Below are 27,405 nucleotides of genomic sequence, written 5' to 3'. Positions count from 1 at the left end.
CAGCCTCGACCTCCTGGGCTCAAGTGGTCCTCCTGCCTCAGCCTCTCAAAGTGTTGGGATTATAGGCATGAGCCACCATGCCTGGTCATAGGGGGGTTTTTGGTAGTTTCTTTTAAATTTTTATTCCCACCTGGATGCTCTGCACAAGCCTCAATCCCTGTAAAATCCGAACTGAACTCCCCTTTCCTCATGTGCCAGCTTTTCCTTCTGTTAATTTCACTCCTCCTCAGTGTGTCTCCTCTCCACCTCCACAACTACTGCCTTAGCTCCTGTCATCTCTCATCCAGACTCATGGTCCCCTCCCACCTGGACTTCCTGCCTTTAATATTGACTCTCTTAAGTCTTCCCTGAATTGTGCCCAGAGGGATCTTTTAAATCTGGCCATGAAAGTTTGACCACGTACCTTCCTTGCTTAAAATCCTAGCTGGCTGGGAGTGGTGGCTCAGGCCTGTAGTCCCAGCTACTCGGGAGGCTGAGGCAGAAGAATCACTTGAACCCTGGAGTTGGAGGTTGCAGTGAGCCGAGGTCGCACCACTGCACTCCAGCCTGGGCAACAGAGCGAGACTCTGTCTCAAAAAAAAAAAAAAAAAAAAAAAAAATCCAAGCTGCTTACAGGTAAAGTCCAAGTTTCTCAGCATGTTAGCTCCATGAGGGGCAGGGACTTTGGTCTATTCTGTTCACTGTTGTATCCCCAGGACCCTAGAACAGAGCCTGACACATAGTGAGTGCTCAGTATAAATTTGCTGAATGAATGAATGAATGTGACCATCACAATCTAGTTCTTGTCCCTTCCTTGCCCTCATTCCTAACCCCCACTTCATACTTCATATTCTCATTTACCTCTATGTCTAAGCACGTGTTCTTCCTCTGCCCAAGATACCTTTCTCTGTCTTGAACTCCTGGTGAACTCCTGTTCATCTTTTAAAACCTTGCTCAAAGTTAACCTTTCTGTGAAATCTTCTCTGAACTCCTAGGGAAAATCATCACTTTTTATTTATATTTCTTCATCACTTTGAACTTTGCATGTGGGCATCATATTGTATGAATATGTTTACATATCTTTCCTGCTAGACTTAACTTCTTGAGGGAGGAAACAGGTGTCTTACAATGGCCTGTCATGTAATAGGATTCAGGTGAACTGTTGTATTGGGGGAGTGAGATCAGGAAAGGGGAAGAAAGTGTTGAGACAATCCATACTTTTCTGATGGAGAAACAGTTAACAGTTATTTTTCCCAAGGACTTATGCTGGGCCTATTTTATTTTATGTTTTTGTAGATAATCAGGAAGAAGTGTGTGGTACAAAGCTAAGGTGATGGAGATAAATAACAAGGAAGTTCCACAGTGCCAGAGGAGTGAGCAGGGTGATGAGTTATGAGCTGCTACTTTGATCCTAGGAAACAGGTCATCATTCCTGGCTGGGTGCTGTGGCTCACACCTGTAATCCTGGCACTTTGGGACCGTGAGGCATGGAGGATCCCTTAAGCCTAGGAGTTCAATACCAGCCTGGACAACATAGTGAGACTCTGTCTCTACAAAAAAAAAAAAAAAAAAATTGTTAAATTAGCTGCCCATGGCCGGACATGGTGGCTCACACCTGTGATCCCAGCACTGTGGGAGGCCAAGGTGGGTGGATCACCTGGGGTCAGGAGTTTGAGATCAGCCTGACCAACATGGTGAAACCTCGGTCTCTACTAAAAATATAAAATTAGCCAGGCATGGTGGTACTCACCTGTAATCCCAGCTACTTGGGAGGCTGAGACAGGAGATTCACTTGAACCTGGGAGATGGAGGTTGCAGTGAGCCGAGACTGTGCCATTGCACTCCAGCCTGCACAACAAAAGCAAAACTCCATCTCAAAAAAAAAAAAATTAGCTGCACATGGTGGCACACGCCTGTAGTCCCAGCTACTTGGGGAGCTGAGGTGGGAGGATCACCTGAGCCTGGGAGGTAGAGGCTGCAGTGAGCCATGATCATGCCACTGCACTCCTGCCTGGGTGACAGAGACCCTGTGTCAAAAACAAAAAACAGGCCAGGCACGGTGGCTCACGCCTATAATCCCAGCACTTTGGGAGGCTGAAGTGGGTGGATCACTTGAGGTCAGGAGTTCAAGATCATCCTGGCCAACGTGGTGAAATCCTGTCTCTACTAAAAATACAAAAATTAGCCAGGCATGGTGGTGTGCACCTGTAATCCCAGCTGCTCTGGAAGCTGAGGCAGGAGAATCACCTGAACCCAGGAGGCGGAGGTTGCAGTGAGCCAAGATCGTGCCACTGTACTCCAGCCTGGGTGACAGAGTGAGACTCCATCTCAGGAAAAAATAATAATAATAATAATAATTCCTATTTTACTTGTATCAGTACCAGTGTGAGCAGTCAGAGATTTAATAATCTCACATATGTGAGCAGTGATGAGCTTTTGAGCTGCTGCTTTTATCCTGGGAAACAGATATCGGAGTCACTATAGATTATGCAAAATGTTAGGCATTATTAGGATGGGAACTTGATACCAAAGAGTTTCCACCCTTACATAAAGGATGTTGGACTTTCACATTCAGTTTAGTGTGCCATACTTTTCATAGCACCTCAGGAAAGACAGAGCCAGTTAGGTATCCCAAGCCAGCCCCAGAGAAAAGAGTTACTCCAGTGTTGACAGAGACCACAAGAGCCTGGACTGCTTACCTGGTAAAAAAAAATTCTGAAGAGATTACGATGATGACAAACATGGCTGACATTTGCAAGTTCTTACTATGTGCCACGTGCTATGCTTTATGTGTTACTTTATTTCATTCTTACCACAATCCTGTGAGGTGGGAACTGTTATCATACCTGTTTTACAGATGAGGAAAGTGAGGCACAGAGAAGCTAAGTGAGATGTCCAGGGCCACACGGCTGGTCAGTGCTAGAGCCAGGACTTGAACCAGGTTTCTGTACCTAGAAAGCTTGAGTCACTAGTGCCTTCATAGGTGATATGATATGATATGATATGACCAAAGTCTATAAATATTGAAGGGCATGGATAGAGAGAACAAATCTCGGGCCGGGCATGGTGGCTCATGCCTGTAATCCCAGCACTTTGGGAGGCTGAGGCAGGTGGATCACCTGAGGTCAGGAGTTGAGACCTGCCTGGCCAACATGGTGAAACCCCGCCTTTACAAAAATACAAAAATTAACTGGGCATGGTGGTGGGTGCCTGTAATCCCAGCTACTCCGAAGGCTGAGGCAGGAGAATCACTTGCACCCAGGAGGTGGAGGTTGCAGTGAGCCAAGATCGTGTCACTGCACTCCAGCCTGGGTTATAGAGTGAGACTCCATCTCAAAAAATAAAAAAATAAAAAAATAAAAATGAAGAAGAAATCTCGGAATATAGTTGACCCTCTGTGTCCATAGCTTCTGCATCCGTGGTTCTGTGGATTCAACCAACCACATATGGAAAATACAGTATTCACAGGATCCACAGGGCTGACTTTGGGACTTGAGCATCCTTGGATTTTGGTATCCAAGGAGTATCCTGGAACCAGTTCCCAGTGGGTACCAAGGGATGACTATAGCAGTAAGTGTAACTCACAGAACTTGAATGGAACAGTTTCTATACATGTGAGCGATAATCACATTGTCACCTTAATGGTTATATGAGCAAGGTGAGGGAATAAATTGGAAAAAGATTTAAGTGAATTCCTGGATATTTGATGATTTCAGATATATAGAGTTAATATAAATTCCAAACAATTTAGGGTCTTCATCAAAGCAAGCCTCTTCTATGTATACTTAGAAAATATTCTTAGGAACTACTGTCCAAGAAAGCATGAATTCTGGTCTAGAAATCTGATCCATCATAACAGCGTTTTCCAAGTTCTGAAGGTAGTGAGATCAATTCAGAGGGTTGTATTAGTCAGCTCAGGCTGCCACAACAGAGTGCCCCAGACTGGGAAGCTTAAACAACAGAAATGTATCCTCATAGTTCTAGAGGCTCCAGCAGAGTTGGGTTCTGGTGAAGCCTCTTCCTGATTTGCAGATGGCAGCCTTCCCACTGTGTCCTCACATAGCCTTTCCTCTGTGTGTGCTGGGGGTGGGGGTGAGAGGAATGGTGGGGGGTATGCAGGGAGAAGGAGAGAGAGATCAGTCGATCTCTGGTGTCTCTTCCTCTTCTTATAAGGAAACCAGTCCTATCATTAGGGCCCCACCTTATAAACTCATTTAACCTTAATTACCTTCTTAAGGGCTTTATCTCCAAATACAGACTTCAAGGTATGAGTTTTAGGGGGACACAATTAAGTCCATAACAGAGTCTCACCCAGCAGCCTTAAAATGAAACCAAACAGAATAAACACTATCAGGGTGAGTATTGTTTTGGGAAACTTTTCCAGTTATCCACATAAGGCACGTGTGTTCTGAGGTTGCAATGCAAGCTGAGTTTCTGTCAGTCACACAGAAGTGTGGAAGCTGGTGCCTTATAGCATTCCCGACATTATAAGAAGTCCACTTTACTTTATCCTGGGGCTGACTGGGAGCCAGACTGAGTTGGAATTGCAGACGATGTCTTGCTGTTGGCTGGTGGCGGAGTTGGTGTCCTCCTCCTCTATCTGGGCTGGTGGAATTCCCCGGCTCTGGATCCCATCCACCGGCGGGTAGCCAGGGTTGGTCACTGCATACAGCACAGCTAAATGAAAGCATTTGGTTCCCCAGGTGATGTGCTGGTGGTCCCCATCAAGCTCCACAAGTGTCCTTTCTGCCCTTACACTGCCAAACAGAAGGGCATCCTCAAGCGGCACATCCGTTCACACACAGGCGAGCGGCCCTACCCCTGTGAGACCTGCGGCAAGAGGTTCACTCGACAAGAGCACCTGCGGAGCCACGCACTGAGTGTAAGTGTTTGAGCTGGCCATGCCCTTGTGGCAAGAGCTATTCATGATATCATCTAATGGAAGGGTGAAGCCAGCCTGTCTTTCATTTCTCTGTCTACTGGGGTATTTTCAGATAATTTCCATGTATGTTTTTACTACTAAATTAAAGCTCAGGTGGTGGCACTTACAGAAAGTTAAAACTTTATATGTTAGAGTTAAGTTTTACCTTTAAGTTAGACTAGTTTTCTAAGGGGAAGAGCCAAGAAAGTTTAGATCCTGATAAGAGGTGATTATTGTAATGTAGAGAACAACAGGGCTCAGACAGGATTGTGGATCTCTTCCTACCAGTGTGATACCAAAGGTAAGCTGCATCCTCAGTTTCCCACCGAGCCCCAGCACCTGGGGGTAAGGGAAGGGTATACTGCCATGTATAGAGCTACCTGTGGGCAGCAGACAAAAAGGGCTCCAGCCCAAGGAGACCCTCCCCTCTAACAAGCTGCCCCCTAGCATTGTCTCCATGTGAGCTGGTGATTCCAACCCGCTGAAAACCATTCAGGCCACTTAGAAAGATGTTATATTTATTTATTTATTTATTTAAACTTTTAGGTTCAGGGGTAAACGAGAAGGTTTGTTACATGGGTAAACTCATGTCACAGGGGTTTGTTGTACAGATTATTTCATCACCCAGGAATTAGTTCTCTTTGCTCCTCTCCCACCTCCCACCCTCCGGTAGACCCCAGTGTCTGCCATTTCCTTCTTTGTGTTCATAAGTTCTCATCATTTAGCTCCCACTTATAAGTGAGAACATGTTGTATTTGGTTTTCTGTTCCCATGTTAGTTTGCTGAGGATAATAGCCTCCAGCTCTATCCATGTTCCCACAAAACACATGATCTCATTCTTTTTAATGGCTGCAGATGTTGCATTTTATGATCATCTTTTTTTGTTTTGTTTTGTTTGAGACAGAGTCTCACTCTGTCACCCAGGCTGCAGAGATCACAGCTCACTGCAGCCTTGACCTCCCAAGGCACAGGTGATTCTCTCACCTGAGCCCCTACGCAGGTAGCTGGAACTACAGGCACACACCACCATGCCCAGCTAACGTGTTTTTTTTTTGTTGTTGTTTTTTGTTTTTTTGTAGAGACAGGGTTTTTCCAGGTTGCCCAGGCTGGTCTTGAACTCCTGGGCTCAAGCGATCTGCCTGCCTCAGCCTCCCAAAGTGCTGGGATTATAGGCATGAGCCACCATGTGCAGTTATGATCGTCTTTGAGCAAGACAATCAGTGTTTGGAAAATCTAACATACAAATAGTTTGACCTTCAATGGACGCTCTTAAGAATACAAAAACTGGCCGGGCCCAGGGGCTCACACCTGTAATCCCAGCACTTTGGGAGGCTGAGGTGGGCAGATCACAAGATCAAGAGATGGAGACCATCCTGGCCAACATGGTGAAACCCTGTCTGTACTAAAAATACAAAAATTAGCCAGCTGTGGTGGTGTGCATCTGTAGTCCCAGCTACTCAGGAGGCTCAGGCAGGAGAACTGCTTGAACCCGGGAGGTGGAGGTTGCAGTGAGCCAAGATCACACCACTGCACTCCAGCCTGGTAACAGAGTGAGACTCCGTGTCAAAAAAAAAAAAAAAAAAAAAAAAAAAAGAATACGAAAACCCTCAGAATGGGAGAAAATATTTGCAAGGGATATATCTGATAAGTGTCTAGTATGCAGAATAAAGAACTTTTATAATGCAATAGTAAAAGGATGAATAACTCATTTAAACCTGGGCAAAGGATTTGAATAGATATTTCTCAGGAAAAGATAGACAAATGGCCAATAAGCACATGAAAAGATGCTCAACATCATTACTCATAGGGTAAATGCAAATCAAAGTGAGATGCCACTTCCCACCCACTAGGACTGCGCTAATTGTGGGTGGCTCTCCTGCATCAGCCTCTCCCCGTCTCTGCCTCTTGCTTGCACTCAGAGCTCTCTAGAAGAGAGGCTGTGATTGGTTCACAGAGCCCCTATCGGCTGGAGTTCCTGAAAAGTGTACACATTAAAAAGATAGTTCCTAGGCCCAGCACGGTGGCTCACACCTGTAATTCCAGCACTTTGGGAGGCTGGGGTGGATGGATCATCGGATCATCCGAGGTCAGGAGTTTGAGGTCAGCCTGGCCAGTGTGGCGAAACCCCTTATCTACTAAAAATACAAAAAAAAAAAAAAAAAAAAAAAGAGCCAGACTTGGTGGCACGCGCCTGTAGTCCCAGCTCCTCAGGAGACTGAGGCAGGAGAATTGCTTGAACCTGGGAGGCAGAGGTTGCAGTGAGCCGAGATCGGGCCACTGCTCTCCAGCTTGGGCGACAGAGCAAGACGGCGTCTCAAAAAAAAAAAAAACAACAACAACCAAAAAACATAGTTCCCAAAGCAGCTGCTGGCACATCTGAGGAATGTAGCTGTCTACCCTAGCAAATCTGCCTTCCTAATAATTAAACAATCCAAGGGGTGGAGGGATGGGGGAAGGACAGCATTAGGAGAAATACCTAATGTAAATGACGAGTTAATGGGTGCAGCACACCAACATGGCATGTGTATACATATGTAACAAACCTGCATGTTGTGCACATGTACCCTAGAACTTAAAGTATACTTTAATAAAAATAAAAATAAAAATAAATAAAATGTCAATTACCAAAGGTGTCCAATGAGAGGGGAAAAAAAAACCATGTCAAAAATCCTAATGAGAGTCAGATGCAGTGGCACACACCTATATTCCCAGCTACTTGGGAGACTGAGGCAGGGGGATCACTCGAGCCCAGGAGTTCAAGTCCAGCCTGGGCAACATAGCAAGATAGCAAGACCCCATCTCTAAAAAAGAAAATCCTGGCCAACTATGGTGGCTCACGCTTGAAATCTCAACACCTTACAAGGCCAAGGTGGAAGGATCACTTTAGGCCAGGAGTTCAAGACCAGTCTGGGCAACATAGTGAGACTCCACCTCTACAAGAAATAAAAAATTAGCCAGGCATGATGATATGTGGGCGCCTGTGGTCCCAGCTGCTTGGGAGGCTGGAGGGGGAGGATTGCTTGAGCCCAGGAGTTCAGGGCTTTAGTGAGCTATTATCATGTCACTGCACTCCAGCCTGGGTGACAGAGCAAGACCCTGTCTCTGGAAAAAAAAAAAAAAAATCCCAATCAATTCACTTTCATTTGAGTGCTTTTTGTATGCCAAGCACTAGGGATATAGTAAGGAATGGGACAGACTCTGTCCCTGCCCTCTTAGAGCTTCCACTCTAGTGAATTTTATGAACAATTTGTGAGAAGTACAACAAAGGAAGAAGTATGGGTGAGAATCGCTAGGTGGGGGCCCTAACTGGCCTAGAGCATCAGGAAAGACCTCCTTCCAAGGTGTTCATAAGGGGTGAAGGGTTGATGATGGGCAGAAGGGAATGTCCCACATGTGTCCGGTGGCTCCGGGGTAGAAAGAACCTTGGTAAGATGAAGACTCATATGGTTTGGATCTCTGTCCCCACTCAAATCTCATGTTGAAATGTAATCCCTAATGCTGGAAGTGGGGCCTGGTGGGAGGTGGTTGGATCATGGGGGCAGTTTCTCATGGTTTAATGCCATCCCTCCTTGGTGCTGTCATCGTGATAGTGAGTTTTCATGAGATCTGGTGGTTTGAAAATATGTGGTACCTCCCCCTTCTTTCTCTTCCCCCTACTCTGGCCATGTGAAGTGCCGGCTCCCCCTTTGTCTTCTGCCACGATTGTAAGTTTCCTGAGGCCTCCCCAGAAGCCAAGCAGATGCCAGCATCATGCTTCCTGTACAGCCTGTGGAACTGTGAGCCAATTAAACCTCTTTTCTTTATAAATTACCCAGTCTCAGATATTTCTTTATAGCAGTGCAAGAACAGACTAATACAAAGACTGTGGCAGAGAATGCAGGTGGAGTGCTGAAAAAGGAATCGGGAGGATCAGGCAGGGGCCAGATCACATGGGGCCTTGTGGAAAACACTCATCTCCTTTTCTGTGACATCTACTGTGTCTGCTTGTGATTACAGGTCCACAGATCCAACCGTCCAATCATCTGCAAGGGCTGCAGGAGAACATTCACGAGTCACCTGTCCCAGGGGCTGCGGCGCTTCGGGCTGTGTGACAGCTGCACCTGCGTTACAGACACACCCGATGATGATGATGATTTGATGCCCATCAACCTTAGCTTGGTGGAGGCTTCATCTGAAAGCCAAGAAAAGAGCGACACAGACAATGACTGGCCAATCTATGTGGAGTCGGGTGAGGAAAATGACCCTGCTGGAGATGATTCTGATGACAAACCACAAATTCAGCCAAACTTATCAGACCGAGAGACACTTACGTAGCAATAAATTGGTGGGGAAGAGGAGGTTTTAAAACTTGTTAGTGCTCATTCTGTTGTTGAAAGATACCATTTGTCCAATTTTGTGGAACCCTGAGAGGAACATTTTTTCACTGTTATTATATGTGCATTTTTATTAGACTATCTGATAGAGGTTGGATTTTGTGACTCAAAGGACAGATAACCTTTTTGTGTGGTGCCCTTGGTTTCTGAGGGCTTTGCTGGCCACTCCTTAATTCTGAGTGAGTCAAGGCAGGCCCTGAGGTCTCCTGTTTTTCTTGCTGTGTGTCCAAACTCTGGTTAGGAGAAAGATAAGAAAATCTCCAGGCTTGTTTTTATATTGATTCAGTCCTCTGCATTCCTTTGTTATCATCCTCTTTCTCTAAAAACCATTAAGTTTTGGGATCAAGTTTACCTTTGCCAAGCCTTTCCTAATGAATTCAATTTTCTGGCAAAGTATTAAAGAGAAACCTTCACTGATATAAAGCAGGCAGGGCGGTCTGGCTACATGATCATAAAAGGTACTCCCTAAATCTAGAACAATTTTAAAGGCTTGGAATACTTATGGGCAGACGAACATGGGAATGATCTGAAAGGCTCATTATGGCATCCTGACTTGCCCAGTTGAATTAAATTTTAAGTTAGCCCTGAGAAGGGAGGCTATGACCCCAGGTCTGGATGGTTTCCCTGTCTGGTTTGGCATTTGACGATTCTACACATACAACCTGTTCTGTTATCATAAAACAACTCATTTGGGCAAAACTCAAAATGCTCCCCTACTTTTTCCAGCAATTTCCAAAAGTTGGAGCTGTGTAACTTGGAAATGTAGCTGCCTCTGGCATTCTTTTACTTAGTTTATGGTGATGCAGGGCAGATGAGCCCAAAAATTGGGGCTTAGCCCAGAGGAGTTCTTGGCTTCACCCAGGAAAGAATTCAAGGGCAAGCCAGTGGTGTTAGACAGCAGCTTGTATTGAAGCAGCAGTGCCCAACAGCAGCTAAGGGGCTGCTCCTCGTGGAGCAGGGCTACACCATAGGCAGTGTGCCCAGAGTAGCAGCTCAGAGGCAGGTCGGCACTTATATTTATACCCACTTTTAGTTACATGCAAACTAAGGGGCAGATTATGCAGCCATATTTAGGAAAATGGTGGTAACTTCCAAGCCGCTGGGTGGTTGCCATGATAAGGGGCAGTGACTTCCAGGTGTTGCCATGGCAATGGTAATTGACATGGCACAGTGATAAGTGTTTCTTATGGAAATCTGCTTCCTGCACCACCCTCCCACCACTGCCCTGTTTTAGCTAGTCCTCAATTTGGTCCGTGTCCGAGTCCGGCCTTTGGAGTTGAGTCCTGCCTTCTACCTCCTTGCCTAGAACTTTAATTGGAGGGAAAGTATAAGCCCATAATGCCAAGTAACATTTCTAAAATGTTCATCTTTTAAAAGATCTTCATGAGGGAAAGGGAAGGTTAGTAGCAGAACAGGTTTTTAAAAGCAGTCTACCTTTCACCCACTTTCCAGCCACACAATTATTGTAACAAAAGAGGCTGAACTCTTTAAAGGGCTAAAGGGCAGGCAGTGTTAGGAATTCGGAATGTAATTGAAGGCAATTTCCATAATTTTGTCTTATGTTAAAATATCCAAAATGGATTTTAAAAGAAATCTTCTTGTCTTCCTTTAAGTGTAGTTGTCTTTCAAAAGGTGGTAAAAGTCACTTTTATTTCTACCTCTTGAACAACAAAAAAGTCAAAAACATTATAAATTGGCTTGTAAATGTTAGCCAAAGCATTAGACAGGTGTTTAAGTCGTACTTCTCAATAGTAGTTAAAACTGGAACAGTGCAACTCAAACTCTGGCCCACAGAGAGGCCCTGTTCTGTAAACTGTTTTCTACCAGTCTGCTACAAGGAAAGTCAGAAATTAAGAATACACATATAGAAATGTTGATAACACTTTGACATTGCTGTGACTCATGGCTTTGTCTTCTTGAGTGAGGTATGGACCAGTTCAGTTCGGGTCAGCTAGAGGGCCACATGGTGCAGAGGCTGGATACCAGCCTGTACAGCAGGACCACGTATTGGTCTGCAGTAGAATGGAAAATTTAAAACTTCTCTTATCACAGGTAGTTCGATAAATATCATTCTTGGCTGTGTGCGGTGGCTCATGCCTATAATCCTAGCACTTTGGGAGGCCAAGGCAGATGGAACACTTGAGGTCAGGAGTTCGATACCAGCCTGACCAACATGGCGAAACCCCGTCTCTAGCAAAAATACAAAAATTAGTCAGGAGTGGTGGCATGTGCCTGTAATCCCAGCTACTCAGGAGGCTGTGGCGAGAGGAACACTTGAGCCTGGAAAAGGTTGCAGTGAGCTGGAATCGTGCCACTCCACTCCAGCCTGGGCAACAGTGTGAGACCTTGTCTCAAAAAAATAATAATAAAATAAATAAATAAAAGAAAAATATTCTAGATCAAGAGTTACTCATTGAAAATTATCAGGGACCAGAGATATTTGTCTTATCTGAAATAAAAATACTAGCTGTGGCCAGGCGCAGTGGCTCACGCCTGTAATCCCAACACTTTGGGAGGCCAAGGCAGGTGGATCACCTGAGGTCGGAAGTTCAAGACCAGCCTGGCCAACATGGAGAAACCCCGTCTCTACTAAAAATACAAAATTAGCCAGGCATGGTGGCGCATGCCTGTAATTCCAGCTACTCAGGAGGCTGAGGCAGGAGAATCGCTTGAACCCAGGAGGCGGAGGTTGCGGTGAGCCGACATCACACCACTGCACTCCAGCCTGGGCAACAAGAGCGAAACTGTCTCCAAAAATGTATACATATATTTGCTGTTATTTTAAAAGAGGGATCTCAGCAAAAAGGAAACCTAAATGGATGTGTAGAAGATTTACTTGGCCAGGAACAGTGTTTGATATTTTTGCTTTCTCTGTTTAAATTATCTCTGATGTTTTAATGACTTTTCTACCTCATAGTTCAGCCTCTTTGCCTGCTTTCTCCAGTGGAGCTATGATCCTCTTCAGTGATTCCGTGACCTCTTCATATCCCTGGGTAAAACATTTTACATTAGAGATCTCACTGTAGGACAGTGATTCTCAGTTGGGGGTGATTTCGTGCCTTGCAGGTGGCTACTGGCATCTAGTGGGTAGAGGCCAGGGAAGCTGCCAAACATCCTGAAATGCACAGGACAGTCCCCACAACAATGAATTCTCCAATTCAAAATGTCAGTAATACCAATGTTGAGAAACTCTGCTGTAAGATAAAGTAGGATTTTTTAAAGGATCTTTAATGAGTGGACTTAATTTTGTGTTCTATTTTAAGCTACCTTTTACCTGCATAATATTTATTTATTTTTAATTTTATTTTATGTATTTATTTATTTATTTTGAGATGGAGTTTCATCTTTGTCACCCAGGCTGGAGTGCAATGGCGTGATCTCGGCTCACTGCAACCTCCACCTCCCAGGTTCAAGAGATTCTTCTGTCTCAGCCTCTTGAGTAGTTGGGATTATAGGCACGCGCCACCACGCCTGGCCAATTTTTGTATTTTTAGTAGAAATGGGGTTTCACCATGTTGGCCAGGCTGGTCTTGAACTCCTGACCTCAAGTGATCCGCCTGCCTCAGCCTCCCAAAGTGCTGGGATTACAGGCGTGAGCCACCGTGCCTGGCTGACCTTCATAATATTTAGTAGCCCCTTATACTCTCGCAAATTTTAGAAAATAGTGGATTAGTAAAATGAAGCGCTGAGGCCAGATGGTTCATAGCTTGCCCAAGATCTGATTTAGGTTTATAATGTGGAAACTTAGAAAATTCTGACTCATTCATACACCCAGAATCATTACTAGGTTCTGATCATTTTGTTAATTTTTAAAGTAGCAGAATCACTGGGAAGAAAACAGAATGTGACACCTAATGTTTAAATGATTCTCTTTCTTTCGTAATATCTCAGATTGTTGCATTTCTGGTGGACTATTTGGAGTTTGTATATAGGCACTGGCAATAACTGGATCATTGAGTTCTATCACTTTTAAAGGAGATACTTCCTCTGTCTAGACTATCAGATCATAAATTGGTCCTCTTTTAAATTTATATTCACATTAGGTGGTCAGTATTTATAATCACAGTGTCTTTGAGGTTTAATTTGTGGGGTTGGTGATATTTTTATACTAAGTAAATTTACAGTTGAGCCCAACACAGACCGTTAGTGGTTTAGTTTCTATTCTGGCACATTCCACCCAAGTTCACAAAGGGATATTTTTGTCTCATATTAGATGTATTGCATGAATGGGAACAGGACTCTTACTTGTAATGGAATTCCAAAATGGCATTCTTGGGAAGTTATTTCTCTTGGGGGATGAGGACCCCCTTCTCAAAAGTTGAGAAGGAATGTAAATAGGGCCTTACCTATAATAATTAAGAAATGACATAGTGCATCATGATTCTGATCATTTGGCAGAAAGATGCCATTCTGATGTAAGTATTTTGGTGGCCACCAGAATTTGAATATTCCTTAAGGAAGCTGCTGACCTAGTGTTCTGCAACATGTTATGGAATTTAGTATTCTGGTGGTTTGGAATACTGAGATGGGTTTTTTTGTTATTGTTCATTGATGTCGTGACAAACCCCAGGGAGAGAAAGACAACAGGTAGGGCTGCATGCACTGATTCTGGGAGCCGTAGGAAAGAGTGGAGTGGCTTTTGGTTAACTGAACTCAGACTGTTTTATTTGGAACTCTAGATTTTTCTTGTGTGTGTCCCTTGTGCATTAAGAGAATGATCTCTGTGAAGTCTAGTGTAATGGGGTAGGGAGGGGCAAAGGGTTGGGATGGGTGAGAAGTTCCTATTATGCTCTGTTTTGAGCATTCCCACTGTGCTTCCTGTTGTTGCTGGTCTCTTGCAGCTTGCCTTGTGTTTTGATGTGATCACACTATCTTCTAACCTGATAAAGGGACACTTTATTCAGGTGCATATCATGGGCACTGTTTTCATTGATTTCTGTTGGTTTTGTAGTTCTCTCCACTCAACAGTACTGTGTTCCACAAACCTTTCATTGTAGTGCTGGAAATTTGAATTCTTTTCTTCAAATGATGTTTCTGTAGAGAAAAATGAAAAGTGTTTTGGGGTCAGAGTAGTTTGGTTGGTTCCTAAACATGTCCTAGTTTTTGTTGTTGTTGTTGTTTTTCTTTTTCTTTTTTTTTTTGAGACGGAGTCTCGCTCTGTTGCCCAGGCTGGAGTGCAGTGGCACAATCTCGGCTCACTGCAAGCTCCGCCTCCTGGGTTCACGCCATTCTCCTGCCTCAGCCTCCTGAGTAGCTGGGACTACAGGCACCTGCCACCATGCCCAGCTAATTTTTTGTATTTTTAGTAGAGACGGGGTTTCACCATGTTAGCCAGGATAGTCTCAATATCCTGACCTTGTGATCCACCCGCCTCGGCCTCCCAAAGTGCTAGGATTACAGGCGTGAGCCACCGCGCCCGGCCTAAATATATCCTAGTTTTAAAAGGTGACAGTAACTCACACGACTGCATGATTGGATGACATGGAAACTTCATAACCGAAGGAGAACATTTAGCATCCGTCTTGACCCTCCAGGTAGATTATTTTACTACTGCCAATTCTTCATTGACAATTGTGGTTTTGGGGGGGGGCAATTTTTATATCCATCATTTGATTTCTGGACCTTTGTCAGTTAATCAGTGGAGCTTAGGGCAGGGATTATGTGCTTTGATGAGGAAGATTTAGTAGTAACAAGCTTGGGGATTTTGAAGGAAGGCATCAATTTCATATACAGGTCTTGGTGACATGTAATGGATATGGATTATCTGTCATGCATACAGTGAAGGGTATGGTCAGGATTTTTTTGGAAGTAGAAAAACATACCAAACAGTTTCACATCTTTTACCATCCATAGCCCCTGAGGAGCATCTACTGCCATCAGAAAAACATGCAAATAGTACTGCAGTGCCCTCCAAGGGTCTTAGGCCCAACTGAAGGTTTAGAAACATTCAAATTTATAAACTGCCACACTTGGCATCAGATTCACTTAAAAGGATATAGAATGGGAAGCACTGCTTACTAGCAAGGCAGAACCAGTTGCTCTTCTCTGAAAGTCTCTGCAGCTGTCTGTGTGGCATAGTGCAGGTGCAAGGAGACAGATCTACATGGGGCAAGTATGGAAGCTTCCCCGGCTTAAGAGCCCCTTGTCCCACAGGAACAAGTATCTCTTATAACAGCTTCATAGACATGGCCTCCAGTGTCCCTATAAAAGACATGCCTGTTCCAAGCGTCACTGTACTTAGGGATGCCCAGAGCTGAGGCTTCCTATCAGGCATTTATAGTTCTCCCAGTCCAGATGCAGTTTACCAATTGGGCATCATGTCTACCATATGTAACATTGCCTAGCAGTTGACATATGAATTTTTATTAGGTTGCCAGGGGAACAGAGCTAGAAAGTTAACAAAGGTAAAATTCTCATGCAGAAGGGAAAGAGGCTTTGTTAATACTTTGCCAAACACTATGCTAAGCAATTGCATAACGGATATTACACCTAATTCCTATAGAATATAGCCAGAGGAATTTCCTAGTAAAATATAACCCACCCTAACTCATTTTTCCCTTCTTGAATAGTGTTGTTGGTGCTTAGTTGCTTGTGATTAATAGACAGTTTGCAAATTTTGGTAAGGTGTGTGTAAGAGTTGGCTTAACAGTCAAAATGATCCTAGCCAAAATATCATGTATCCTTTGGTGTCACTCATAATAGGTGAGTATAGTATGTTGTACTGTAGGGACATTATTGAATGGACATGTCTGAGTATTCCATCAGTCATATTTTGATGGGAGCCTTTGGCCATCTGGCAAACACCAAACACAGGCTCTTGGTAACCGTGCCTTTTTTTTTTTTTTTTTTTTTTTAAAGATGGAGTTTCGCTCTTGTTGCCAGGCTGGAGTGCAGTGGCGCAATCTTGGCTCACCACAACCTCCACCTCCTGGATTGAAGCGATTCTCCTGTCTCAGCCTCCTGAGTAGCTGGGATTACAGGCGCCCGCCACCACGCCCGGCTAATTTTTGTATTTTTAGTAGAGATAGGGTTTCACCATGTTGGTCAGGCTGATCTCGGCCTGACCTCAGGCAATCCGCCTCTGCCTCCCAAAGTGCTGGGATTACAGGCGTGAGTCACTGCGTCCGGCCTGCTCTTGGAAACCGTGCCTCTTATTCCTGTGTCATGTGGTGCTACTCTTGCCTGCTTCTGTTGCTCCCAGCAGATCAATGAGTGAAGATGGCTGGTTACTCATTCAGTAGTTATCAAACAATTATTTATGGAGTCTTTACTGTATGTCAAGCACGAAGGGTACTTCAGTGAACCAGCACCATCCCTGCCCTCAAGGAGCCTGCAGTGTGTAATCACAGAGACTGGCAGTTATAACATGGCATGTTGGCTGTGACAATAGGGACAAGCACAGGGTACTCTGAGAACGCGTGGGTCGGGTACCTAGCCAGTCATAGAGCCTCAGAGACGCTTTCTGTCTAAGCTACTCTTCCTATCCAGTAAACTTCCAGCTTTGGCATACTATATTTATAAGCAGTTTAAACAGTTGCTGAAATTTATTGCCTTTTCTCAAACATGGTGGCTTTGGTCACTAACAGTGGTTAAATTATGTGTTTTATTCAGTTATGCAAAAATATATACTATACATAGAATATCAGAATGTTGTAGTCTTTAGGAAATATGCATCAGGTTTGTTTTTTTTTGTTTTTTTGACGGACTCTCACTCTGTCGCCAGGCTGGAGTGCAGTGGCGCGATCTTGGCTCACTGCAACCTCCGTATCCCAGGTTCAAGTGATTCCCCTGCCTCAGCCTCCCGAGTAGCTGGCACTACAGGTGTGTGCCACCATGCCCAGCTAATTTTTTGTATTTTATAAGAGATGGCGTGTCACCATGTTGACCAGGATGGTCTTGATCTCCTGACCTCGTGATCTGCCTGCCTCAGCCTCCCAAAGTGCTGGGATTACAGGCGTGAGCCACTGTGCCTGACTGGGTGGTTTTCTTTTTTAAAAAATAGTATGGTTTTCTGGCCGGGAGCAGTGGCTCACGCCTGTAATCCCAGCACTTTGGGAGGTCAACGGGGGTGGATCACCTGAGGTCAGGAGTTAAAGACCAGCCTGGCCAACATGGTGAAACTCCGTCTCTACTAAAAATACAAAACAGGAGAATCGCTTGAACTCGGGAGGTAGAGGTTGCAGTGAGCTGAGATAGTGCCACTGCACTCCAGCCTGGGCGACGGAGTGAGACTCCATCTCAAAAAAATAAAAAATAATAATAATATGGTTTTCTTATTTAAAAAATAATATAGTATGTAAATTATTTTTCAAGTAAAAATGAAATGACAACAACAGATAACTTCCCATTATGTTGATCCAGTGTACTGTGACAGATGGGGAGGAGCCCCACTGCATCTGGAGTGGGTCTTGGCTGGCCATGTGAACTAATTAATACCCCAGAAATCAGGATACATGCCAGGCATGGGGGCTTACGCCTGTAATCCCAGCATTTTGGGAGGCTAAGGCGGGTGGATCCCTTGAGGTCAGGAGTTTGAGACCAGCCTGACCAACATGGTGAAACCCCATCTCTACTAAAAATATACAAAATTAGCCTGTAATTCCAGCTACTTGGGAAGCTGAGGAAGGAGAATTGCTTGAGCCCAGGAGGCGGAGGTTGCAGTGAGCTGAGATCACACCACTGCACTTCAGCCTGGGCAACGAGAGCAAAACTCCATCTCAAAAAAAAAAAAAAAAAGAAAAAAAGAAATCAGGATACATATAGGACAGAACCATTAAATCAAGAGATTTGAAAGTTAGAAGGGACAGGAGAGATAGTCTAGTCCAACTCCATGTGACAGATGAAATGACGTTTCTAGTTCTCACACAGCTGGTTAGGATCAGAAACCAGGTCCTGCCAGGCCAGTCCTGATAATAGACAGACATGTTTGGGCAGGCAGAAAAGACCATTCATAGATAACATTTGTTTCCCTGGGTATCCATCAGACCAGAGGCACAGGAGAGGAAAATGCTGTTTTGGCCTCATATGATAAAGTATGCATTGTGTGATTATGGTCTGCATTCTTGCAATGCTTAGACAGGGAGGGGGAAATCACATTTTGAGCATGGGGGAGTTAATTTCTTTGTCCTGTAACACCACACATATCTAAAACATAAACCACCATGGAACACACTCACACTCACATACACACAAAAGGCAAATTAAAATATTTATTGTCCACTTAATATGTGTTCTGTGTTTGATTGTAATGTATTCATTTTACTTATAAAAAGTTTCAAAAGTAAAAATATATATATTATTAACTTGAAGTGATTTTTTCCAACCTCGCTGATTCTTTTTCCTTCTTTCTTTTTTGAGACAGAGTTCCACTCTGTCACCCAGGCTGGAGTGCAGTGGTGCAATCTCGGCCCACTGCAATCTCCGCCTCCAGAGTTCAAAGAGTTCTCATGCCTCAGCCTCCTGAGTAGCTGGGATTACAGAGGTATGCCACCATGCCCGGCTAATTTTTGTATGTTTAGAAGAGATGGGGTTTCACCATTTTGGTCAGGCTGGTCTCGAACTCCTAACCTCAGGTGATATGCCCGCCTCAGCCTTCCAAAGCGCTGAGATTACAGGTGTGAGCCACCATGTCCGGCCTCTAACTGATTTTTGAAATATAAATTGGGTGTGATTCAGGGAATGTAACAAGAACAATCTTATTTGAAACAGAAAACCACATATTTTTAAGTCAGCAGCCCACATGATAAGATGGTATTGAGTAAAAATGTATTCTTAGGTATTTCTTGACTCAGTGGATTTTAATCAGTCTACTACAAAAGCTAGTTTTATTTAAAGGGCTGCAATTATATATAAGAATTATTAGCAAAACAGATTAGCCACTTAATCTAAAAATACCTAGATGCAGTATTCCTGGTTTTTAATGAAGTATTTATCTAGTTTGGGATTAAAATTAACTTAGGGCCATCAAAAATGCAAATTATCTTTAATTTGGTTAAATCAACCTGGGAGTAAATGGAAATAATCTCAAGCTAAATTTTTGTTTTGATTTATATACAGTCAGATTGAAACACCCTAGTTACAAGTTTAGAATAGGAGTGGCCTCAGCTAGGTTCAAGAAAAAGTCCTTTGTTCCTCTGTTGCTCATTTTGTCCTCGGAAACAAATACAATTTAACTATTTTCTGTACCGTCCCAAATTTGAAGCTGACCTGAATTTGGTACCTGTAAATTTAAAATGGCTAAGGTTAAAATAGTTAAAACAGTTTCTTTAGAATGAGTGTGTTAGCTGGGTGTGGTAGTGTACACCTGTAGTCCCAGCTACTCCAAAAGCTGAGGCAGGAGGATTGCTTGAGCCCAGAAGTTCAAAGCTGCAGTGAACTAGGATCATGTCACCACACTCCAGCGTGGGCAACAGAATGAGACCCTGTCTCAAAAAAAAAGGGTTTTTTTTAATTGAATGAATGCAATAAGGAATTGAGGATCGTCTCACATTAATGAGTTAATAACCCTTCATAATTTTAGTTAACTGTTTTTCTCAGGGCAATTATTTTATATAAAATTCTAATGGAGAATTTTATGGACAAGATTTTAGTTAAGGAAAAAAATAACCCCACAAAATAAAGAGAACTATTAGAGCTCTAAACAGAAGAAGCTTCCATCAAACCGTTTTTCCTACTTTTTTGTCCCACGGTCTTAGGACCAACAATTTAGTAATACGAGACAATTTCTGGCAGACTATCCCAAGCTGGGACATTTTAGATTCTGTGAAAGAAGACTGACTACTGTCTGATGAATGGGTAATTGATGATGCAATGTATGAAAAAAGTAAGGCAGACAACTCAAAAATCACAGGAAGTGCAGCCATTCTACGTGCCGAGCTCTACAGTTACACACTGTCCAACAGCTCTCGGAAGAAAAACAGAAACTGACTTTATCTTTGCCTGCCAAGTTTGCAAATGGATTAGTTCATTACAAAGGCACTTGTCAAAACATATTTATTAAAAAGAGGAGCCAGAGTTGGAAATCATCTTGACCATTAAAAAAATAGCAACTGATACCTTGTTTAACAAGTAAGACAGTTTCTGCTTTTTGGAATTGAATTGGTTTTTAAGTGGTAATGTACCAGGTCTGTTTATATAGGTCAGTGTTGCCCAGGTTGTATTGTTTTGCTGTTTTTACTTTTTTATATATAAAGAACTAAAATTACGAGAGAATAAATTCGTGGATATAATCTAAATCTGATTTCTCCTTTCAGTTGTTTGGCATTCCATTTTTTATATAAATCTTTAAGACATATGTGCATATTTTTATTTTAAAAATTATTTCTGCTTAAACAACAGTTTCAAATATTTCTCTTTTGAAGACAAAATTGGTTTAGTTTCAGCAATGTATTGATATAATTTTACATTTTTTTAAATGTTGAGGCTGGGTTTATTTAAGATTAGCTGGGCTCGCTGCCTGCTCTTAAGAAAAACATGTATAGCCTATAAATTTTTAAAGGATTCCCATAATAATATAGAACTGCTAACACTAAATATGTTTCCATCTGTTTAAAGACTCATTAACTTCATTTAGTAATAGGAAAAAAAGCTACTAGGTAGAACAGGGGTTAGGCTAAATCCTGCTTGCTGCCTGTTTTTTTGGTAAATAAAGTTATATTGGAAGACAGGCACATCCATTCCTTTTTGTCATTGTTTATGCCATCGATGACAAAGGTGAGTGGTTGCTACAGACACCTTTATCCACAAAGCCTAACATATTTACTATCTGGCCCTTCACAGAGAATTGCCTACCTATGATGTTGGGTGGGACAGGAGATCTTTTATTCCTTATGTAGGGATGATGGAGGTAGAATAAGTCCCTACTTTGGACCAATCTGTGAGCATCACTAGGATTTAAACATGTCTGGTATGTATGAAGGTCAGTGGAGTGGGCACCGCTGATCTGTATGAAGTTTTTTTAGAGAAGTCACTAGAAGGATCTGGCCAGGAGAAAGATGGTCACTTGGCTCAGCTCCAAGGAAGTATGCCTAAGCCTTCCATTTGAGAGCTACATGCAGAAACTGAGCATGATCTATAATCTTGGTGAGATGCTAGGAGTTCAAACTGTACTGCTTTTTTTTTTTTTAATTTAAATACTGCTGCAATGCTTTAAACACCTGATGCCAGCTGGAGGGCAGGGGCATTGCCCTGCACTTCCGCAATACTGCATGTCCTCAGGGTGTTCTCAGTACAGGTGTGGCCCAGGCAGGAGCAAGAGAGGTTGAGTCCCTGCTGGATGGGCTCTAAGGGTTAACACTAGAGGCAGCTGGGATTTCAGTTTTCCTGACACCTACAATTCAGCACCAAACCTCACAGAGGGAATCCAGATAACCTGTCTTGGTTAGGGCACATTTGGCTTCAAAGAACAGACACTCAAACAAGCTTAAAGCAATGATTCGTAAAGTGTGGTCTCGGAACCAGCAGGATCGGCATCATCTAGGGAGATTCTGATGCAAACTAAAGTTTGAGAATAGGCTGGACACAGTGGCTCACGCCTGAATCCCAGCACTTTGGGAAGGCCGAGGCAGGCTGATCACATGAGCTCACCAGTTCAAGACCAGCCTGGACAACATGGTGAAACCCCGCCTCTACAAAAAATACAAAAATTAGCTGGGTGTGGTGGCACGTGCCTGTAGTCACAGCTACTCTGGAGGCTGAGGTGGGAGGCTCACGTGAGCCCAAGAAATCGAGGCTGCAGTGAGCCATGATTGCACCACCACACTCTAGCCTGGACAACAAAGTGAGACCCTGTCTCAAAAACTAAAAATAAGGCCGGGCATGGTGGCTCACGCCTGTAATCCCAGCACTTTGGGAGGCCGAGGCAGGTGGATCACCTGAGATCAGGAGTTCCAGACCAGCCTGGCTAACCTGGTGAAACCTCGTCTCTATTAAAAATACAAAAAAATTAGCTGAGCGTGGTGGCGGGTGCCTGTAATCCCAGGTACTTGGGAGGCTGAGGCAGGAGAATCACTTGAACCCAGGAGGCAGAGGTTGCAGTGAGCCGGGATTGCGCCATTGTACTCCAGCCTGGACAACAGAGCGAGACTCAGTCTCACAAAAAATAAATAAAAATAAAATTAAAAAGTTTTGAGAATACTTTTTATTTTTTTGAGACAGGATCTCGCTCTGTCACCCAGGCTGGAGTGCAGTGGCATGATCTTGGCTCACTGCAACCTCTGCCTCCTGGGTTCAAGTGATTCTCCTGCCTCAGCCTCCTGCATAGCTGGGATTACAGGCGCCTGCCACCATGCCCGGCTGATTTTTGTATTTTTAGTAGAGACAGGGTTTTGCCAAGTTGGCCAGGATGGTTTCGAACTCCTGGCCTCAAGCGATCCACCTGCTTTGGCCATACAAACTGCTGGGATTACAGGCATGAGCCACCACGCCCGACCGAGAATAGTTTTAAGAGGATTTGTTTCTAATTAAAGTGAGTGACTTTACGATCACTCTGGGAGAGGAAATCAGCAGATCACCTGGAATTGGAAAGCAGGGCTGAGGCTGCTCCTGGTCAGTCATATGCCTTGCCCATGTTTCCTGTACACTTCTCTTTGTGCCTGTGTGGGGTCCCCGGCTACTCTCAGAAGACCACCTTTCTCCTGCCCATTTCTCAGCTCAAAAGTGCTGCCCAGCCCTGACCTAACCACTGTCCTGTCCTTCAGTCCAAATCTTCCAAAGGAAAACACCTCAGTTTCTGCCCAGCAAAAGATCGGTTCCCTCAGATCACATGGCACCCCTTGGGTCAGGAAGCATGAGGCTCTGACTAAGGATGAGTGGTGGTCATGGGGACAGGTCCCCTGAGAAGGGGCCCTGGAGAGGGGCAGGAAAGTTGACCTACATGTCTCCTAAATAAATAAAATCATGGCTGGCAGGAAATTTGAGAGGAATGCACATGATATACTTCCAGGAGCTCCCAGAATTAATGGGGGAAAAAACTGCAGGTGGCTGTAGAGTTTTCCATTAGAAGGAGAGTAAAGTGTATTTAGTTATTTGAAAACAGGTGTTCAAACAGAAACTTGTACACAAAGGTTCATAGCAGCTCTGTTCACAATAGCCTAAAGGTGGAAATACCCAAATGTTCATCAACTAATGAATGAACAAAAATGTCACACACACACATGCGCGCACACACACAGGTGGAATATTATTCATCCATTAAAAGGAAGTTCTGATGCCTGCTACAACATGGAGGAACCTTTGAAACATTGCTTCAGGTGAGAGAAGCCAGTCACAAAGGACCACATATTGTTTGATTCCATTTATACGAAATATCCTGGCCGGGCGCGGTGGCTCACGCCTGTAATCCCAACACTTTGGGAGGCCGAAGCGGGCGGATCACAAGGTCAGGAGTTCGAGACCAGCCTGGCCAGCAATAGTGAAACCCCAAAAAATTAGCCGGGCCTGGTGGCAGGCGCCTGTAATCCCAGCTACTCCGGAGGCTGAGGCAGGAGAATCACTTGAACCCGGGAGGCGGAGCTTGCAGTGAGCCGAGATTGCGCCATTGCACTCCAGCCTGGGAAACAGAGAGAGACTCCGTCAAAAAAAAAAAAAAAAAAAAAAAAAGGAAGGAAGGAACGGAAGGGAGGAAGGGAGAGAAAAAGATCCTGAATAGGCAAATCCGTGGAGACAAAAAGTCCAGTGGCGGTTGGTGGAGGCTGAGGGAAGGAGGGAATGGGGAATGACTTGAGTGCTCATGGTGCCGGTGCCTTTGGGGCGATGAGAAAGTTTTGGAACTAGATAGTACTGATGGTTGCACGCCATGAATATCTTTAATGTCCCTAAGTTGCATTTTTAAATGATATTGTTATGTATTTTACAATTTTAAAATAATCTAATTATTGTTCTTGGGACGCCCGTAGGTCCCCTTGGCAGGAGGGGTGGAGGGGGAATGATTGCGGCTGCGCGCAGCGCGGGCAGAGGGCGAGAGGGCGAGAGGGCGTCGGGGCTGCCCCGGACCTGCAACCAGCCTGGTAGCGGGCGGCGGCGGCGGCGTTGGGATGCGGGCCACGGGCGTGCGGCCCTCAGCCGTCTCCCGGCCGAGAGCGAGGCGGGAGGCGCCGAGGCGGGAGGCGCTAAGCCGAGCGGGCGCCATTTGCAGCCTGGGGCGCAGCAGCTGCAGCGCCGTCTCCGAGGGGTTGGGAACGGCCAAGGAGGAGGCGCGGGCGGCGGCGGTGGGCGTTGGCGGGCACCGGCTCCCGGCCGTCCCTCCCCGCGCCCGGCCGGCCGGCCGGCCTCTCCTGCGCGCCCGGAAGGGGCTGCGGAACAATGGCCGCGCCGCTGTCGCCGCCCGGCCCGGCCCGGCCCGGGGAAAGCCGGGAAGGCGCGCGGAGCCTCCTGGCGGCGGCGGCGGCGGCGGCGGCGGCGGGAAGGCGGCGGGGACGGCGTCGGGCGTGTCTGGAGCCGTCCGGCGCGGCGGACTCCGGGGAGGCTTGGTCTGCGCCGCGCAGAGACAGCAGCCGCCGGGGGCGGGGCGCGAGCCAGCGAATTTGCAGAACTTCCCTCAATTGGGCTTTGTCTGTCTCATCTCGACTGGATTCAGGTTCTTTATCCTAGACAGGACTGTCACAGAAGGGCTGCTGCGGTCTTCTCAACGCAGCACGTCTAGTGGCACACAATTTCAGCTTGTCAATTTGTCTCATCACTGATGATGCTCACTTTTATCTTTAAGATGCTGTCTGTAGGCTTCTCCGCTGTAAGGTCACACTCACTTGGAAGTTATAATAACAGTATTTTGTAGGGTGGTACTTTGAATTTTCATGAATCACCATTTCTCATCAAACCTTTTAAACCTTATTTTTATTTTTGGGATAAAGTCTCGCTCTGGCACCTAGGCTGGAGTGTAGTGGTGCGATCACCGTTCACTGCAGCCTCAACCTCCCGGATTCAACCAGTCCTCCCACTTCTGTCCCCCGAGTAGCTGGGACTACAGGTGTGTGCCGCCGGCTTTGGCCTCCCAAAGGGCTGGGATTACTGGTGTGAGCCACCGTACCCGGCCCATTTATTTTTTTTTCATACATATGGACACATGGTTTCCTTTTTTTTTTTTTTTTTTTTAGCTGATGGGGAGTTCTCACTATATTGCCCAGGCTGGTCTCGAACTCCTGGGCTGCTGCCTTAGCCTCTGGCATAACTTGGCATTGTAGGCGCACCACTGGGCCTGGCTGTTAGGTTATAATCTGTTGCTGTCATTTATTTTATTTTATTTTTATTTTTTGAGATGGAGTCTCACTCTGTTGCCCAGGCTGGAGTGCAGTGGCACGATCTCAGCTCACTCCAACCTCCACCTCCTGGGTTCAAGGGGTTCTCCTGCCTCAGCCTTCTGAGTAGCTGGGGTTACAGACGTGCGTCACCATGCCCAGCTAATTTTTGTATTTCTAATAGAGACGGAGTTTCACCATGTTGGCCAGGCTTGTCTCGAACTCCCGACCTCAGGTTATCCATCCTCCTTGGCCTCTCAAAGTGCTGGAATTACAGGTGTGAGCCACGGCGCCCGGCCGCTGTCATTTATTTTAATGTTCAAATTGTCCCAGGTTTGGCCAGTGAAAGCCTGTTCAAGCCAGCTTGTGTGTTCATTTGACATGTCCCTATTGTTCTTTGAATACTTCCTTCCTTCCGGCACAAGATGTTCCAGGCTCATCTTGTACTTTCTCCCTGCCCCAGCCCTGGAATCAGATACTTCTCCAGGGACTCCTGGTTCTGTTTACTGGAGAGCAGTTATTTACAAACCAAGATCCAGATACTGGGTGTTTTCATTGTGTTTGAAGTGGTGCTGCTTTCAGGCCTTCACACTGGACATTTTCTGAGAGAGAGTGAAACTCCAATTCCAATCCAACACCATAGAATTCACTCTTCTTTTCTTCCTCTCCATGATGTTTGGTCTATTCTACTGTGAAGGTGAACACTACCACATTTATTCTTTCAAAAACAGTTTATTCCCATCCTTACAGTAAAATATTTCAGTAAAATTGAAACAAAAAGGAATAAAAATCAACCATAATCTCAGTATAAAAATAACATTTTGGGGCCGGGTGCGGTGGCTCACACCTGTAATCCCAGCACTTTGGGAGGCCGAGGCGCACGGATCACAAAGTCAGGAGATCGAGACCATCCTGGCTAACACAGTGAAACCCCATCTCTACTAAAAACACAAAAAATTAGCCAGGCGTCGTGGCGGGCGCCTGTAGTCCCAGCTACTCAGGAGGCTGAGGCAGGAGAATGGCGTGAACCTGGGAGGCGGAGGTTGCAGTGAGCTGAGATCACGCCACTGCACTCCAGCCTGGGCGACAGAGTGAGACTCCATCTCTATAAATAAATAAATACATAGTATTTTGGTAGATTTACATTCAGCTTTTTCTTTACATATAGTTCTCTTTCTTTGAGTTATATGACATCATACTGTAAATACAATTTTGTACCCTGTTTTTTTCATTCAATTTTGCAGTAGCCCACAGGCCAAACTTGGCTCACTGCCTATTTTTGTATCCCTGCGAACTAAAATTGGTTTTTAAATTGTAAATGGCTAAAACAAAATCTAAACAGCAATAATATTTTGTGACGTGAAAATTACATGAAATTTCAGATTTGTGTCCATTTATGTTAAGTTTTATTGGAATACAGTCTATGGATCTTAGGACTTTCCCTCTGGGTTTGCTCTCCAATGGCACCCAGCCACAAGGAGAGGCCATGTAGAGGTGCTCTGAATACAGTCCCAGTGAAGCCTAGCCCAGGCTCAACCTGTGAGTGAAGAAACCACCTTGGAGTGGCTCCTCCAGCCCCAGCAGTTCTAGCTCCTAGATGTTAGTCACCACATGAGGCCCCAGACACGGTGGAGCAGAGAAAATCCAACACTCTGTGCACTTTCAGATTTCCTGACCCACAGAATCAGTGTTATACGGTGGCGGTGGTTTCTGCCACTGTGTTTCAGATGGGTGCTGAGCAGCAGTCGTAACTGGAACAATAACTGCTCAATAAAGGGCCTCATGTAAGATCCTGCCACACCTGTAATCCCAGCACTTTGGGAAGCCAAGGTGGGCAGATCACTTGAGGTCAGGGGTTCAAAACCAGCCTGGCCAACATGGCAAAACCCCGTCTCTACTA

At 44.9% G+C, this 27,405-nt stretch overlaps 1 protein-coding gene across 3 annotated transcripts in view; it reads left to right on the top strand.

Moving 5' to 3' along the window:
* The window catches only part of ZBTB8B (zinc finger and BTB domain containing 8B), a 33,738-nt gene extending 11,519 nt beyond the window's left edge, over positions 1 to 22,219 (top strand). For all 3 annotated transcript variants that reach the window (XM_003812968.5, XM_055103004.2, XM_034960385.3), the window contains 2 exons: positions 4,683 to 4,861; positions 8,897 to 22,219. In XM_003812968.5, coding sequence (XP_003813016.3) covers positions 4,683 to 4,861; positions 8,897 to 9,214 — 497 coding nt within the window. In that variant the 3' untranslated portion in view covers positions 9,215 to 22,219. The remainder of the gene's footprint in view (positions 1 to 4,682; positions 4,862 to 8,896) is intronic.
* Positions 22,220 to 27,405: the final 5,186 nt, after the last annotated feature.

Source organism: Pan paniscus, chromosome 1, assembly GCF_029289425.2.
Source record: "Pan paniscus chromosome 1, NHGRI_mPanPan1-v2.0_pri, whole genome shotgun sequence".
In the NCBI taxonomy this organism is placed as follows: domain Eukaryota; kingdom Metazoa; phylum Chordata; class Mammalia; order Primates; family Hominidae; genus Pan; species Pan paniscus.
This window is presented reverse-complemented; position numbering and strand designations above follow the sequence as displayed.